Source organism: Gymnoscopelus microlampas, assembly GCF_963454915.1.
Source record: "Gymnoscopelus microlampas genome assembly, chromosome: 1".
Classification (NCBI taxonomy): Eukaryota; Metazoa; Chordata; class Actinopteri; order Myctophiformes; family Myctophidae; genus Gymnoscopelus; species Gymnoscopelus microlampas.
This window is the reverse complement of record NC_139962.1, coordinates 26,972,219-26,986,529: the sequence shown is the minus strand read 5'-3', so window position 1 is coordinate 26,986,529 and position 14,311 is coordinate 26,972,219. Positions and strand designations below refer to the sequence as shown.

Genomic DNA, 14,311 nt, shown 5'->3' with positions numbered 1-14,311 from the left:
CTTTCAACTGACTATCGAAAGTAATCCGAGTTTTGAAGTTGCTCTTGAAGACGCTTGAAAGCTCTATCACTGTTGAGAAATGTGGATTTAGTTAAATGTGGCTGTTTTTGGCCTCTTTCCTGAGCGAGAAGAGGTCTCAGCGGCTTGTATTTTCCAAACACATATTTTCTACTAATTTATTAGATAAATACAGTACATGCTGTTTTCACATTACGAGGATTCTATTGCAAATAGAAGGCTTACAAGCAGCTTGTAGGTGTGTGCATACAGCATAGCCCTTTGAGCCGCTAACGCTGTACTGCGATCAGGTTACACACACTCACAAGATGTTATGCTGTTGTCACATGTCCTGTCTTTTGTCCCTGCCACACTGGGAACTATTTTGTTCCTGCATAATTAAACAAGTGATCATCATTATTAAATGGTACGGTACTGTAGGTGCGGTACAGTACGATATACGTCCTCCAAAACATGACCCGAGCGTCCATTTATTTTACCACATTTAGGAGAGGGACCAGGAGCCCTAGGGTAACACTGTGAAATCCCAAAGTGGACTGACTCCATTGAAGAGGACATCATGGACTGACTCAGCTCGTTGCACAGAATACACTCGCTGTGAGCGTGACTGTGGACTTGAGGCTATTGTTACTTCTGGTATTATTTATCACCACAGGATCACTGAGACCAAAAGAAACTTTCTCCACCACTACTATTTATAAAGATATCATGACCACAGGCTTCCACATCATCCACGGTTGATTCAAACCCACAACCTCCCTACCCACCACCACGGAGGTTGTGGGTTCGAAATGCACCACCGTGGCGTATCCGGCTTTGTCGAGCGTCTAGTCTACTCTACATGAACACAATTGGCCCGTGTTCGGGGGGAGGGAAGCCGGGCGGGGAGGGTGATAATTGCCATTGCATGTAATCCTACGGCCTGGGGAGGCACCTGTCAGCAAGGGAGTGTTTGACGGGAGGAGTAGGACGAAGGCTCTACGTCCTCCCGGTGGGGGCTCCTCACTGGCAGGTGAGTCAGAAGGATACAACACCGGTGACAACACAGAAATGTGTGTGGGGAGGAATCAATTGGCATAGCAACAACATTGGGAGACAAAAGCGGTAAAAAGCTAAAAAGAAGAAAATGTTTTCAATAGTCTGTACACATAAAATGATAAAACAAATGATAAAACTCTTTTAATAATAGTTAAAATATAGCCCTGACGCAGAATTTCAAATCATGGATAAATTCTATGTGGTACGGAGAGAATGGAAGAATGAATACAATCTGTGAGAATGAGGTCACCATGCCATATCAGACTGCTATATTGTTAAGCCTATACGGTAAGAATGCCCTATAAGACTGCTACTGTATATTGTAAAGGCTTCAGTATGAATGCCCTATCAGACTGCTTGCTATATTGTAAAGGCTATATGGTATGAATGCCGTATCAGACTGCTATATTGTAAAGGCTATATGGTATAAATGCTGTGTCATACTGCTATATTGTTACGGCTAAATGTATGAATGCCCTATCAGAATGCTATATTGTTATGGTCTACATGCCCTTTCAGACTTTTATATAATGGCCATATATGGTATAAATGTCCTATCAGACTGTTGTAGTATTATTATAAGGCTATATACCTCTGTGGTACTCAGGTCTGCAGCTTTGTCTCAGCCAGTTTGTGTCTATGAGACAGACACAAACCAGTGCTCCATTTATGTATGGCTCTTCTGTGCCCAGACCCATTATGACAATCACTGATTCCGCCATCCTCCACTTACCAACAATAAAATGTCTCTGGTAAAGCTTCTTAAAAAGAATGGCCTGGCTAAATTGAATTTGGTTAGGAGCATACCATTTCTGCCCCAGGCACGTTTGCCATTTCCATAAAGAAGGAGATTGCATTTCTGACATTGAGTGTATGAAGTGAAAGCACAAGTCATGATAGGAGTGCAGGACTGTGTCATGACTAAAGCTGAACTTCAAAGGGCTTCTTCCAGCATCAAATAGCAACCTTCTTCTACAGAGTTTATGTCAGTGGTGGACATGCCTAACACATTTTAGGCAGGTCTGAGTTTTTGTTTTGGATTATAAACTTTGGATTTCCAACCTACAGTATACCACCATAATGAAGTGAACACATCCAGCCTAAGGGCTCTCCATACTGGGCTGGCCACACTATTGCTCCCCTGACACCCACCTGCCAGCTTTCCTCTTTAATCACAAACATTTCACTAACACTCTCACACACTTAAATGTTAGGTCACTTTGAAATGCCACTAGAACACATGAGTTATATAACTGCCTGTACAAATTGGTTGTGGACGTATAAGAGGAAGAGTAGAGGAAGTGTAATTTTGAGATACAGTGGCCCTCATTTATCTACACGGTGCAGACCAAATAATGGGCGTACGGCGAGATCACCGCAACTTTCGGCATTTATCAATATATTGGCTTCATCCTACCGTACGCTGAGATCTCACGTCTGGTCGAGACCAGTTGTTGACGTTGGCTGCGCCCGTTTATTCCATTGTAGACCTGCGGAGGAGCATTGTCTGACAGGCATCTGGACACATAATCCACTCAATAAATAATCCCTATGAAAATATAATATAACATTTTATAAAGTAATTTAAACAAACTACTTTAACAGTCATTCGGTTAAGCTTGCAGATCAAGCTGCATTGGTTATTTGAAAATAGGTTCGGACGGTTGTGAGCTTGTAGATCTGCTATTTTCAAAATATCCGAGTGCTTCTGCAAGAGCATTTTCGGGAGCCCCGACCATCTTTTCATGGACAGTGAGGTCTACAAACTTACAGTAGGCCTAGCTTGTCCCATGTTATGGAGTTATGTCATAGAGAGTTATGTAGGCTACACAACCTGGCTGGTTTAAGGATATAAACCCGACGACGGTATGGGTTAAATAAATTAATATACAAACGTATTCCATGTGATTGGTATCATAATACGTCATGTAGGCTACAAGCCTACGTGACAAAGATTGTACCGCTACGTACGTGGTGTGTGTGTGTGTGTGTGTGTGTGTGTGTGTGTGTGTGTGTGGCGTGTGGCGAGGCGAGTGGGGGAAACTCTTTCTTATTGGCTTTTCATGATGTGTTTGGTCATATTCTGGCTCTTCATGTCGTAAAATCGGGGCATTTTGAGAATATTTAAGGGCGTGTTATTTAAATGACGCTCGTTTTCAGACGTGAGATTTATCAAAGCTCCAACCTGATGTAGGCTAGGATTGGCTGTATCTCACTTTGATAAATGTGACTTCGACGTTGGTGTACGGCCGAATATATGGAAAAATATAAGCCTTTTTTTACGCTCCGTTGATAAATGAGGGCCAGTATGACATTGACAATAGTGCAAAAGATTTGAAAAGCTTGTATGCTCTACCATAATATGAATGGCCATTGGCCAAGGAGCTTGTGCAAAATTTTTTAGGCCTCCTATCATGGGCTCTAAGGATGGTGGTCCGTCCGACCATCCCAAACAACATAGGCCTACTGTATATCAACAACTACTGGCTGGATTGTCATGTTATTTGCTGTGGTGTGCACCTTCTTGATCCTGAGGGGATGAACCCATACTGATTTTGGCAGTCCAAATGGCCTTTATAGCGCAACATTAGGGGCTCTGTCTACAAAAAGTGTTTTATGAGGCGGAAGAGCGTTTTGGATTTCATGTGCAGAGTAGAGTTCTCAACGGGCCTGAAAATGGGCCGGCCCGAACAGAGCCCGGCTTGAACAATTAGAATAAGGTTAGGCCCGAAAACCAGAAAAAAAAAAGTTTTTTTTTGCAAATAGCCTAGCTGACACAACAGAAAACATCAGGCCGTAAATGACCGGATTGTCAGACACAGCCAGGAGGATCAAACCTGAGAGTGATGAGCAATATCTTCCACTTGACACGCTCAGAGCGCTCCGCCAAAAAAAATGCTCACATATAATCATATTGTTGCTGTGGGGCAGGAAAACCTCTTATCTCGATATTGTAACTTTTTGTGTTTTTAGCGGTGCCAGCCGCTCCACACTTGACTCTGTCCGTCCGTTATGTCCGTCCGAGCCCGGATGTCCGTTTGAGCACGGGCTTCAAACAGCTATAACTCCAGATCGCAGCATGCCAGCAAGTCCAAATTTGGTATGTGGACTTACACCACCAATTGGGACGAGCATTGATTGCTGAAGCCCCGCCCCGCCCTATTATAGCGCCACCAGGAGGCCACTGGCTCCGTTTGAGCACGGGCTTTAAACAGCTATAACTCCAGTTCGCAGCATGCCAGCAAGTCCAAATTTGGTATGTGGACTTACACCACCAATTGGGACGAGCATTGATTGCTGAAGCCCCGCCCCGCCCTATTATAGCGCCACCAGGAGGCCACTGGCTTTAAACAGCGCTTTACACAGCTATAACTCCAGTTCGCAGCATGCCAGCAAGTCCCAAATTGGTATGTGGACTTAGACCACCAATAGGGACGAGCATTGATTGCTGAAGCCCCGCCCCGCCCTATTATAGCGCCACCAGGAGGCCACTGGCTTTAAACAGCTATAACTCCAGCTTGCAGCATATGCCACCAAGTCCAACTAATACCACCAATAGGGACCAACTGTAATTACATAAGCCCCGCCCCCTCTGTCTTCCCATTGGCTGGGCTTTAAACAGCCATAACTCCAGTTCACAGCATGCTACTGAGTACAAATTTGGTACGTGGACTCAGACCACCAATAGGGACGAACTGAAATGTAGTAAGCCCCGCCCCCTCTGTCTTCCTATTGGCTGGGCTTTAAACAGCCATAAGTCCACTTTGCAGCATGCTACCAAATACACATTTACCACGTGAACTTAGACCACCAATAGGGACAAGCTGTAATTGCTGAAGCCCCGCCCCCTCTGTATTGTCATTGGCTGGGCTACAAACAGCCATAACTCCAGTTTGCAGCATGCCACCAAGTCCAAATTTGGTATGTGGACTTACACCACCAATAGGGACGAGCATTAATTGCTGAAGCCCCGCCCCGCCCTATTATAGCGCCACCAGGAGGCCACTCATCAAAGGCACCGCTTCCTTCACACAGGGTGGGATTTTTCGTAAATTGATACTTCATCATACTATGTCACACTAAAGCATCAAAGTAGCAGATCCACAAGCTCGAAACACTGCGCGAAGCGACGTGTTTTGAGCTTGTAGATCTGCTACTTTTGGTACTTTTGAATTTTAATCCTGAAAAGTAACAGTTTTGGACATTTGAGGTTTCCACCCAACAGAGACGATGGGTATATTACATAAGGGTTTATTTATAATTTGTCACACGATTGCGTCACTCAAGACAAATTGCGATATAGTTGTATGTTGAAGCATAAATTAGGGATAAGAATTTGCTAAAGTGAATATCATGTAACACTGGATAATGTAATAAAACCACCAGACGTTTCAAAATGTAATAACGTTTTCCTGTTCACTTAGTTCATAATGTAACAAAACCGGATAATGTAATAGCTAGATAATGAGTAATGTGATGTAGTGATGGGTTGCTCATTATAGTCACTGACAAAAATGTTATTTTTCTTATTAAGACTACGTACAGTACAGTAGCTACTCATTGTAGGTCATGAAATATGTTATCTATTGGAAAATTATGCATTTTAGATACTTATATAGGATGTTATTTATTTGTTTTATAGTTCATACCAGTAGTCTTAGACTAGGTTTAGTTTTTGTGAAGAAGAAAAACAAAACATTTTATGTAATATTATATATGTAAAGAGACATTGAATGTTATTTGTTTCAAACAGAATTTGTGAAAATGTGTTAAATCTTTCAAAACCCCTTTGAAGTGTTCAATAGTCGATGGTAGAGCAGAAACATTTGAATAGAATGTTATTCCTCTAAAGCTAGAGTTAAAACAAAGATAGTAATTGTTAAACAATATTATACACACATTGTACAGTAGCTACATTGGAATTTGCCATATATAAATATACTAGGCCACACTGACTGACTAAATTTAAACTCTCTAAGGTACCGTTCACTGTTATGAATGCATTAGGCAGAATTCATGCAAAGTGTTTTTTTTTTTAATATAACCTAAACCATAGAGGAGTGACTGGCAGCCTTTCTGACTTGTGGGGATGTGCTATTCAGTAATGTACAACTGGTACTGGTACAGTATGTGTACGTGCATGTGTGTGGAGTGTGCACGCACACACACTGAAGTTCCTCCTAGTTCCTCTACACCAGTGGTTCTCAACTGCGGCCAAATTAATATATTTGGCCGCAAACCTAAAAAGATTTTCAGTTCTGAACTGAACTGAACTGTGTTGTTAAAATGTTTTTTGTTTTTAAATAGCCAATCTACAAGTTCAATGTGACGTGTCGTGAGCTTGTGGTTTGGCTATTTTCAAATAGCTGATGTATATGGTTAAAGTGGTAATACTGCTATATTAACTCGTTTTGCTGGGGGTCCCTGGAACCCCCTCAAGGATCCCTAGGGGTCCCTGGAAGCCACACTGCTCTACACCACGATGTTACAGGTTAAAATCAAAGTGACTGTAACTGCTGTAACAGGACAGGGAGGGGCGGATATGACTTTATTTCTGAGGGGGTTTATTGATATAATAATGCAAATTATAATAATAGTATCTTATATTAAAATTGGCTTATGGGAGGGCGGACAGGGAGACCATGGACTCAAACATAACCATAAACAAACCCGATACACCCATATATAGGCATACTGTATATGGAGATCCGGTTGTCTATAGCCACAGATCTGACCGTTTTGCCCATATATGATTATGTGCATATATGGGACCATTCGACTTCAAACTCTGAATTGCATTTGTCCAGAACCGCCGATACAACCGATATGCCCGTATATGGGCATGTCAATATATTTATTGATGACAACAGGGATCTCAATATATGGGCATTCAAGTGACGAGGACTGACAGATACATATACAACGGGTACTCTGACAAAGCCCCCCGACACTATGACTCGGACATATCGGTCGGATTAGCTGTGTGACGTAGGTGTGAGGGCCGCGTAGCCCTCATACCTAGTAATAATATAATATGTGCGTTAGAAGAAGTCACTAGATGGTAAGATGCTTCTATCTACATCTGCTGGAAACAGATCTCATCCCACATGACCATATTTCAAGATTATTGCACTATTTTCTACTATTCCATAGTCATGATCCGATAACCCCATGTGAAGCACACAGTTGCACCATCTGAAGTGGATCTAATCCATGCCTCACACAGCAGCTTTAACCACTTAAACCCGAGACTTTGACCGGATATCCAAGGGCTCTGAACTCGCCGCGATACGAAATTGTAGATCTGCTATTTTTGCCGAATGTTAGGCCCAGAATAGGGATACTAGGGTTGAAGTGGTTCAGATCAATAATGTATTCAGTGGGTTTAACTGTCGGTAGATGGACTCTTAAATAACCCTGGGAACACACAGAGAGGTGTGTGTGCTTATGTGGTGGTAGCGTGGGTGGGGGCGGGCTGGGGGTGTTGGGTTTGGAAGAGGGCGGAAGCAGATGCGTGTGAGAGAGGGGGTTCAGAGAGCCGTGGCACTATCACAGTGTGCCTTTGTCTGTGTTGTCTGCGTGTTTTAATTAAAGTAGTCTGCACAGTCATATGCTGATGGCGATTGCTTTGAAGGAATACATAAATTGTGGTTTGAGAAAACACATCTGATTTCCTGCTTTACATGGCCTGAGTGGCACACACAGTGTGAGGAAGACACAGAGAGAGAGAGAGAGAGGGGGGGGGGGGGTAGCAGTAGAGAAAGAGATGGGGGGGGGGGTAGTCTAAAGATGGGGTCGCACCGTAGAGAAGCTGCGTAGCTGAAACATCAAAGGATCAAGACAAAGGGGATTCACCATTACCTGTTTCCTCCTCCTGAAGTCTGTGGCCATCGCTGTGAGAGAGATGGAGAGAGTGAGACTGGGCGAGGAAGAGAGGGAAATTTAGACATAGGAGGAAGGGGAGGGGAGGGGAGGGGGGATTTAAAGAGAGACACACGGAGGGGCAGAGTGTGCAGAGAGAGAGAGAGAGAGAGAGAGAGAGCGAACGACAGAGCGAGAGAGGGAGGGGGGCGCGAGAGAAAGAGCGGGGGAAGATAGCGCAGAAGAGGTGCCGAGAAAGAGGCGGGCGTGAGGAGGAGAGGAATTGATGGGACCGTGCACACGGGCGAGAGGACACAGACGCACACGGGGGTTTATTCTGTGAGCCCGCCGTGCATGACTGAAGAGTGCGGCTTCTGCATCTGGACCATCAGTTATCTCCAGACTCTGAGATCTGCCTTAGACGTGCCGCTCAGCATCAGCGGACATCGGAAAGGAACACAGAGAGAAGCTGGGGAATACGAGGGGCTGTGTGCAGAGGATGAACAGGCTATGTGGGCTCTGTTGCTGTGATCACTGTCACCAGACCCCACGGTCACTCGTGCTGTCACCGTCGCAGGCCGTTGGCCTCACTCTCGGAAGGGACCAGCTGTCAGTGCGATAGATACATTATGAGCTCCAAGCACTCCTCCGATTGGATCCCCTACAGGTACTGTAGGTACTCTCTCTCTCTCTCTCTCTCTCTCTCTCTCTCTCTCTCTCTCTCTCTCTCTCTCTCTCTCTCTCTCTCTCTCTCTCTCTGTGTATGTATATATATATATATATATATATATATATATATATATATATATATATATATATATATATATATATATATATACTGTAAATACATACATATATATATAATGGATGCTTTATATATACAGTATAATACATAGATAGTGGGAAATACATATTCAATAGATTGACAGGTACTGTATTTGGGATTAGCTTGTATGTCAGCCTGTTTGTTTGCAGTGGATTGGATTTGATTCAATTAGAAGGATTTCTTACTATCATGTTGTCATTGCTGTTCCCATGGTATAATTAGAAATACTGTGTATATAGCATTATGTATTTTCTTTTTTCAGAGAAACACTGCAACAAATGAGATATGCTGAAATAGAGCAAAAACTCCTCAACTTCACAGTTAGATACTGTTTTGCATAATTTAACTCAGTCGTCCACAATCACATTGGGAAGTTTGTGTGTGAATGTGTGTGCACCGGTCCGTATGTGTGTGCAATGCATGTGTTTATGAATGTGCACATAAATGTGTGAATGTAAAACAATTATCCCTTGCATCTTACTGGCAGTTCAGTCTGTTGCTGATCTGTTCCCTTTGACTGAAACCTCATTGACTCCACAAGCTCTTGGTTGCTATAAGTGACATGAATTAAATCTCTCTCCATCACTGTTTTCAGTGAGATATTGTATCAGGATGGATTTCTGTCGCTGGATGGAATTGCTGTATGAACATTGTAATAATGCTGACATTATCACATGTATTTATCTCAGTGTCTCATTTCCGTGTACCGATCAATTTTTACTGTATCAGTACTTTTTCATATCCATGCCCTTGGACTTTCTTTCCTTGTCTGTAGTACATATTCATGTTTTTATTTCTCCACGGGGGAGTAAGCAGCAAGCAGCAGCATAATTTATGACATGATCATGCTACACTTTCTGAACCTCCTCTTCATTCTAGACCCACAGCATGGATGGTCTCCTAGAGCAATAAGCACCTCTTCCCATGGAAGCTGCCATGAAAAATGTATGGCCCTCTGTGCAAGGCTGTGAGTTAGAGACACAGCTGCACTGTGTAGCGGTAGCCCATCTCATTAAACACCCCCCACCCCCGTTTCTCAATCCCCCAACCTTGTTGAGCCAGACCAGTCTGTCATAATGACTGAGGTCACAGCCCTGTAAACACTGCACTTAGTTACACATGGTGCATCCATTCTCCCTGATGATCCATTATATACACCTGCACACTCAAAGAGAAGAATACACAGGGAAATGTCACTGAAGAGACCTACAGTAGAGCTCTGATGTACACAAAACAACGTCATGCTGGTGTATCAACATAACAATCTCTCTCTTTCTCTCTCCCTCTCTCTCTCTCTCTCTCCGTGACACACACACACACACACACACACACACACACACACACACACACACACACACACACACACACACACACACACACACACACACACACACACACACACACACACGCGTTTAATATGCAGAACTTTAAACACATCTTAAAGGTGATGTAAATGATATTTTTGTTAAAAATAAGTGTTACATAGCTCTATTATATTCCAATAAACAAGTGAAATCGGACGGAAGTGTAGTGATGAAACAAATAAATGAGCAGACAAAACTGGCAGTGGAACACAAGCTTTGTGGGGTTCTCTCTCCTGATCGAATTAAATTTGTAACACACCTGAAAATGTTCTTTCTGTTTACTGGAGAGACGGAGAGACCCCTGTTACTGTTAGTAACTGTCTATAGCAATAATTACTATTGAAATTTAGAGCTTTAACTTTTTAACAATAAACTTTTTATTTTAAACAAAAAAAGATCACTTTCAGCACCTTTTTAAAGTTATGTGTTGGTGACACACCAACCATGAATCATGTGGTTGCAGGATAGAACAGAGCTACACTGTACATTACCTAAGTTAGTTAGGTTACACACTACAAGTAACACAACCACCACAACACTGCATTATTGTAGTTCACATTGTCCCAATTTAGTGCTGTACTGTAGGTCACTGGTTCTCAAACATTGTCATGTGAAGGACCCAAGTTAATATGTATTTGGCCATGGACCCCCATCTGAAAATCTTTTGTGCCAGGGACCCCAGTAACGTTTTCCCCCAAATTCTTCACAGATGTACAAGCTCACAAAGTGTTGCATTGCGACGGGTTGTGAGCTTGTAGAGCTGATATTTTCAGAATCATTATATCAGTATCGGCAATTAAAAAGACCTTAAAAATGCAATATTGGCATTGAACCGATATCAAAATATTATATTGGTTTTAGCCGATATTTTATTTTATATAATATTTAGGTTTCGAGAGCCTGTAAGGCTTCGAACCCTATTACATCTCTACACTTTCACTATTATTAGGTTTCGAGAGCCTGTAAGGCTTCGAACCCTATTACATTCCTTGGCTTTCATTATTATTATTATTCTTCCGCCGTTTTTGCCAGTTCTGGCCTAACCGCCTGGTCACTTCTTATGAAATTCGGCAATATGGTAGAGGGCTATGCCAAACGGCGAAAACCCGAAACTCACAACCATTGGCCAAAGGGTGGCGCTGTAGCACTCAATTGAACATGCCAACTTTGAACAGGTACAGCTCATGCCCTGTTCGACCTACAGCCATGAAACTTCGATACACACATGCGTCTCCTCATGCCTAACAACTTTCACTGTTTGACTTTTGACCTCTGACCTTTAGATCTCCCACCATTTCGAATTCTATGAAAAGCAGTAAAAAGCAGTAAAAAGCCTACTCCTCCTGGGATTTATGAGCAATCTGTACGAAACTGTATACACATGAACTTTGGACCAATGCCGACAGACGTAACTTAGCGGATTTTCCATAAGTGAAAACGTTAAGCTTTTATAAGCCAATGAAAATTGCAGCTTTTTTTAAATTATTCATCTGCCCCTAACACATACATGCAGACTCACATTTGTTTGACACTTTGCAATATTGTAGAGGGTCCTTCCAAGTATCACTGAAACCAATCTTACTCCAATTGGTCAAAGGGGGGCGCTATAGCAATTTTTTGAAAATGCAAACTTTAAACAGGCAAAAGTCATGCCTCGTTTGGCCGACAGCCGTTAAACCTGCTTACACATGTGCCTTGACTCATGAGGAACACATGTATCACTTTGACCAGTAAGCTCTGCCCTTAGATTGTCTGCAATTTTGAGCAGTTTGAAAAACATTTAAATCCAGGATATCTGAGCAATTTGCATGAAACTGTGTCAAATACATGTTTGAGGCCCTTTTTCACAGGTTCAGGTGTGTTGGTTCAATAGCTTGATCGCTTAATCATCTGCCTTGAAACCATAGGGTAGCCGGTTCGAATCCCACCTCAGGTAGACTTAATTATAATTGCATTGCACACAACATGACTATATCAATGAATACATGTGCAATTGTTAAAGATGACGAGAAATGAATACTTGAAAGTAGTTATTTTCAATGTATGACGTACTTCATTCGCGCTTTTGTTTTGTTTTGTTGGATTCTCCCTTTTCACTGTCTAAGGCTGTGTATTGGATAGCTCCACCAGTAGAGTGTGAGTCTCATGTGCCAAAGGTCCCTGGTTCGAATCCCACTTATTACAGTTCACATTTAAATTGCATTGTACAAAACATGACCCTGTTAATTCAGACATGTGCAATGTTTAGACAATAACACGAAATGCTTTTGAGAGTAGTTTTTTTTTATGTATGACATACTTTCTTGTGAAAATAGCCGATCTACAATCTCACACCTTTTTAGATAGCAACGCGTTGTGAGCTTGTAGATCGACTATTTTCCACTAGTTTCCATTCCGAAATATATTGAGCAGTTTGAAAAACATTTAAACCAAGGATTTCTGAGCAATTTGCGTGAAAGTGTGTCATGTGTGTAAACTCCCTTTTCACTAGTACAGGTCTGTTGGCCCAATGGCTTAATCATCTGCCTTGAAACCACAGGGTTCCTGGTTCGAATCCCACGTCATGTAGAATTCATTATAATTGCATTGCACACAACATGACTGTATCAATGAATGCATGTGCAATTGTTAACCAGTAAACTCCGCCCTTAGATTGTCTGCAATTTTGAGCAGTTTGAAAAACATTTAAATCCAGTATTTCTGAGCAATTTGCGTGAAAGTGTGTCATGTCTGTGAACTCCCTTTTCATCAGTTCGGGTCTGTTGGCCCAATGGCTTAATCATCTGCCTTGATACCAGAACGTCGCCGGTTCAAATCTCACCTCATGCAGACCTCAACTCAATTGCATTACACACAACATGACTGTATCAATGAATAAACATGCAATTGTTAAATGAAACGCTTATTGAGAGTAGTTGTTTTCAATGTATGATGTACTTCATTCCCTCTTTTGTTTTGTTTTGTTTTGTTGGATTCTCCCTTCTCACTGACCAAGGCTGTGGATTGAATAGCTTGATCAATACAGTGTTAGTCTCATGTGCCAAAGGTCCACGGCTCAAACCCCACTTGTCACAGTTTACATTTAAATTGCATTATGCAAAACATGACCCTGTTAATTCAGACATGTGCACTTTGCTCTCTCTCTCTCTCTCTCTCTCTCTCTCTCTCTCTCTCTCTCTCACTCTGTCACAGTCTGTCTGTCTGCCTGTCTGCCACTCTGTCACTGTCTGTCTGTCTGCCAGTCTGCCACTCTGTCACTGTCTGTCTGTCTGTCTGCCAGTCTGCCAGTCTGCCACTCTGTCACTCTGTCACTCTGTCACAGTCTGTCTGTCTGCCTGTCTGCCACTCTGTCACTGTCTGTCTGTCTGCCAGTCTGCCACTCTGTCACTGTCTGTCTGTCTGTCTGCCAGTCTGCCACTCTGTCACAGTCTGTCTGTCTGTCTGCCAGTCTGCCACTCTGTCACTGTCTGTCTGTCTGCCAGTCTGCCAGTCTGCCACAGTCTGTCTGTCTGCCAGTCTGCCACTCTGTCACTGTCTGTCTGTCTGCCAGTCTGCCACTCTGCCACTCTGTCACAGTCTGTCTGTTTGTCTGTCTGCCAGTCTGCCAGTCTGTCACAGTCTGCCAGTCTGCCACTCTGTCACTGTCTGTCTGTCTGTCTGCCAGTCTGCCAGTCTGCCACAGTCTGTCTGTCTGCCAGTCTGCCAGTCTGCCACAGTCTGTCACAGTCTGCCAGTCTGCCACTCTGTCACAGTCTGCCAGTCTGCCACTCTGTCAAAGTCTGCCAGTCTGCCAGTATGCCAGTCTGCCACTCTGTCAAAGTCTGCCAGTCTGCCAGTCTGCCACTCTTGTCACAGTCTGCCAGTCTGCCAGTTTTCTCGAAACCGCTCATTGCTGCTTGCAGCTATATTTATTATTATTATTCTTCCGCCGTTTTTGCCAGTTCTGGCCTAGCCGCCTGGTCACTTCTTATGAAATTCGGCAATATGGTAGAGGGCTATGCCAAACGGCGAAAACCCGAAACTCACAACCATTGGCCAAAGGGTGGCGCTGTAGCACTCAATTGAACATGCCAACTTTGAACAGGTACAGCTCATGCCCTGTTCGACCTACAGCCATGAAACTTCGATACACACATGCGTCTCCTCATGCCTAACAACTTTCACTGTTTGACTTTTGACCTCTGACCTTTAGATCTCCCACCAT

The 14,311-nt window shown here is 43.0% G+C and overlaps 1 protein-coding gene across 1 annotated transcript in view; it reads left to right on the top strand.

The window, feature by feature from the left end:
• Nucleotides 1-8,455: 8,455 nt before the first annotated feature.
• The window catches only part of tub (TUB bipartite transcription factor), a gene marked incomplete at its 3' end in the record, with an annotated part of 51,478 nt that continues 45,622 nt past the window's right edge, over nucleotides 8,456-14,311 (top strand). Inside the window, exon 1 of the mRNA XM_084057704.1 lies at nucleotides 8,456-8,584. Coding sequence (XP_083913830.1) covers nucleotides 8,547-8,584 — 38 coding nt within the window. The 5' untranslated portion in view covers nucleotides 8,456-8,546. The remainder of the gene's footprint in view (nucleotides 8,585-14,311) is intronic.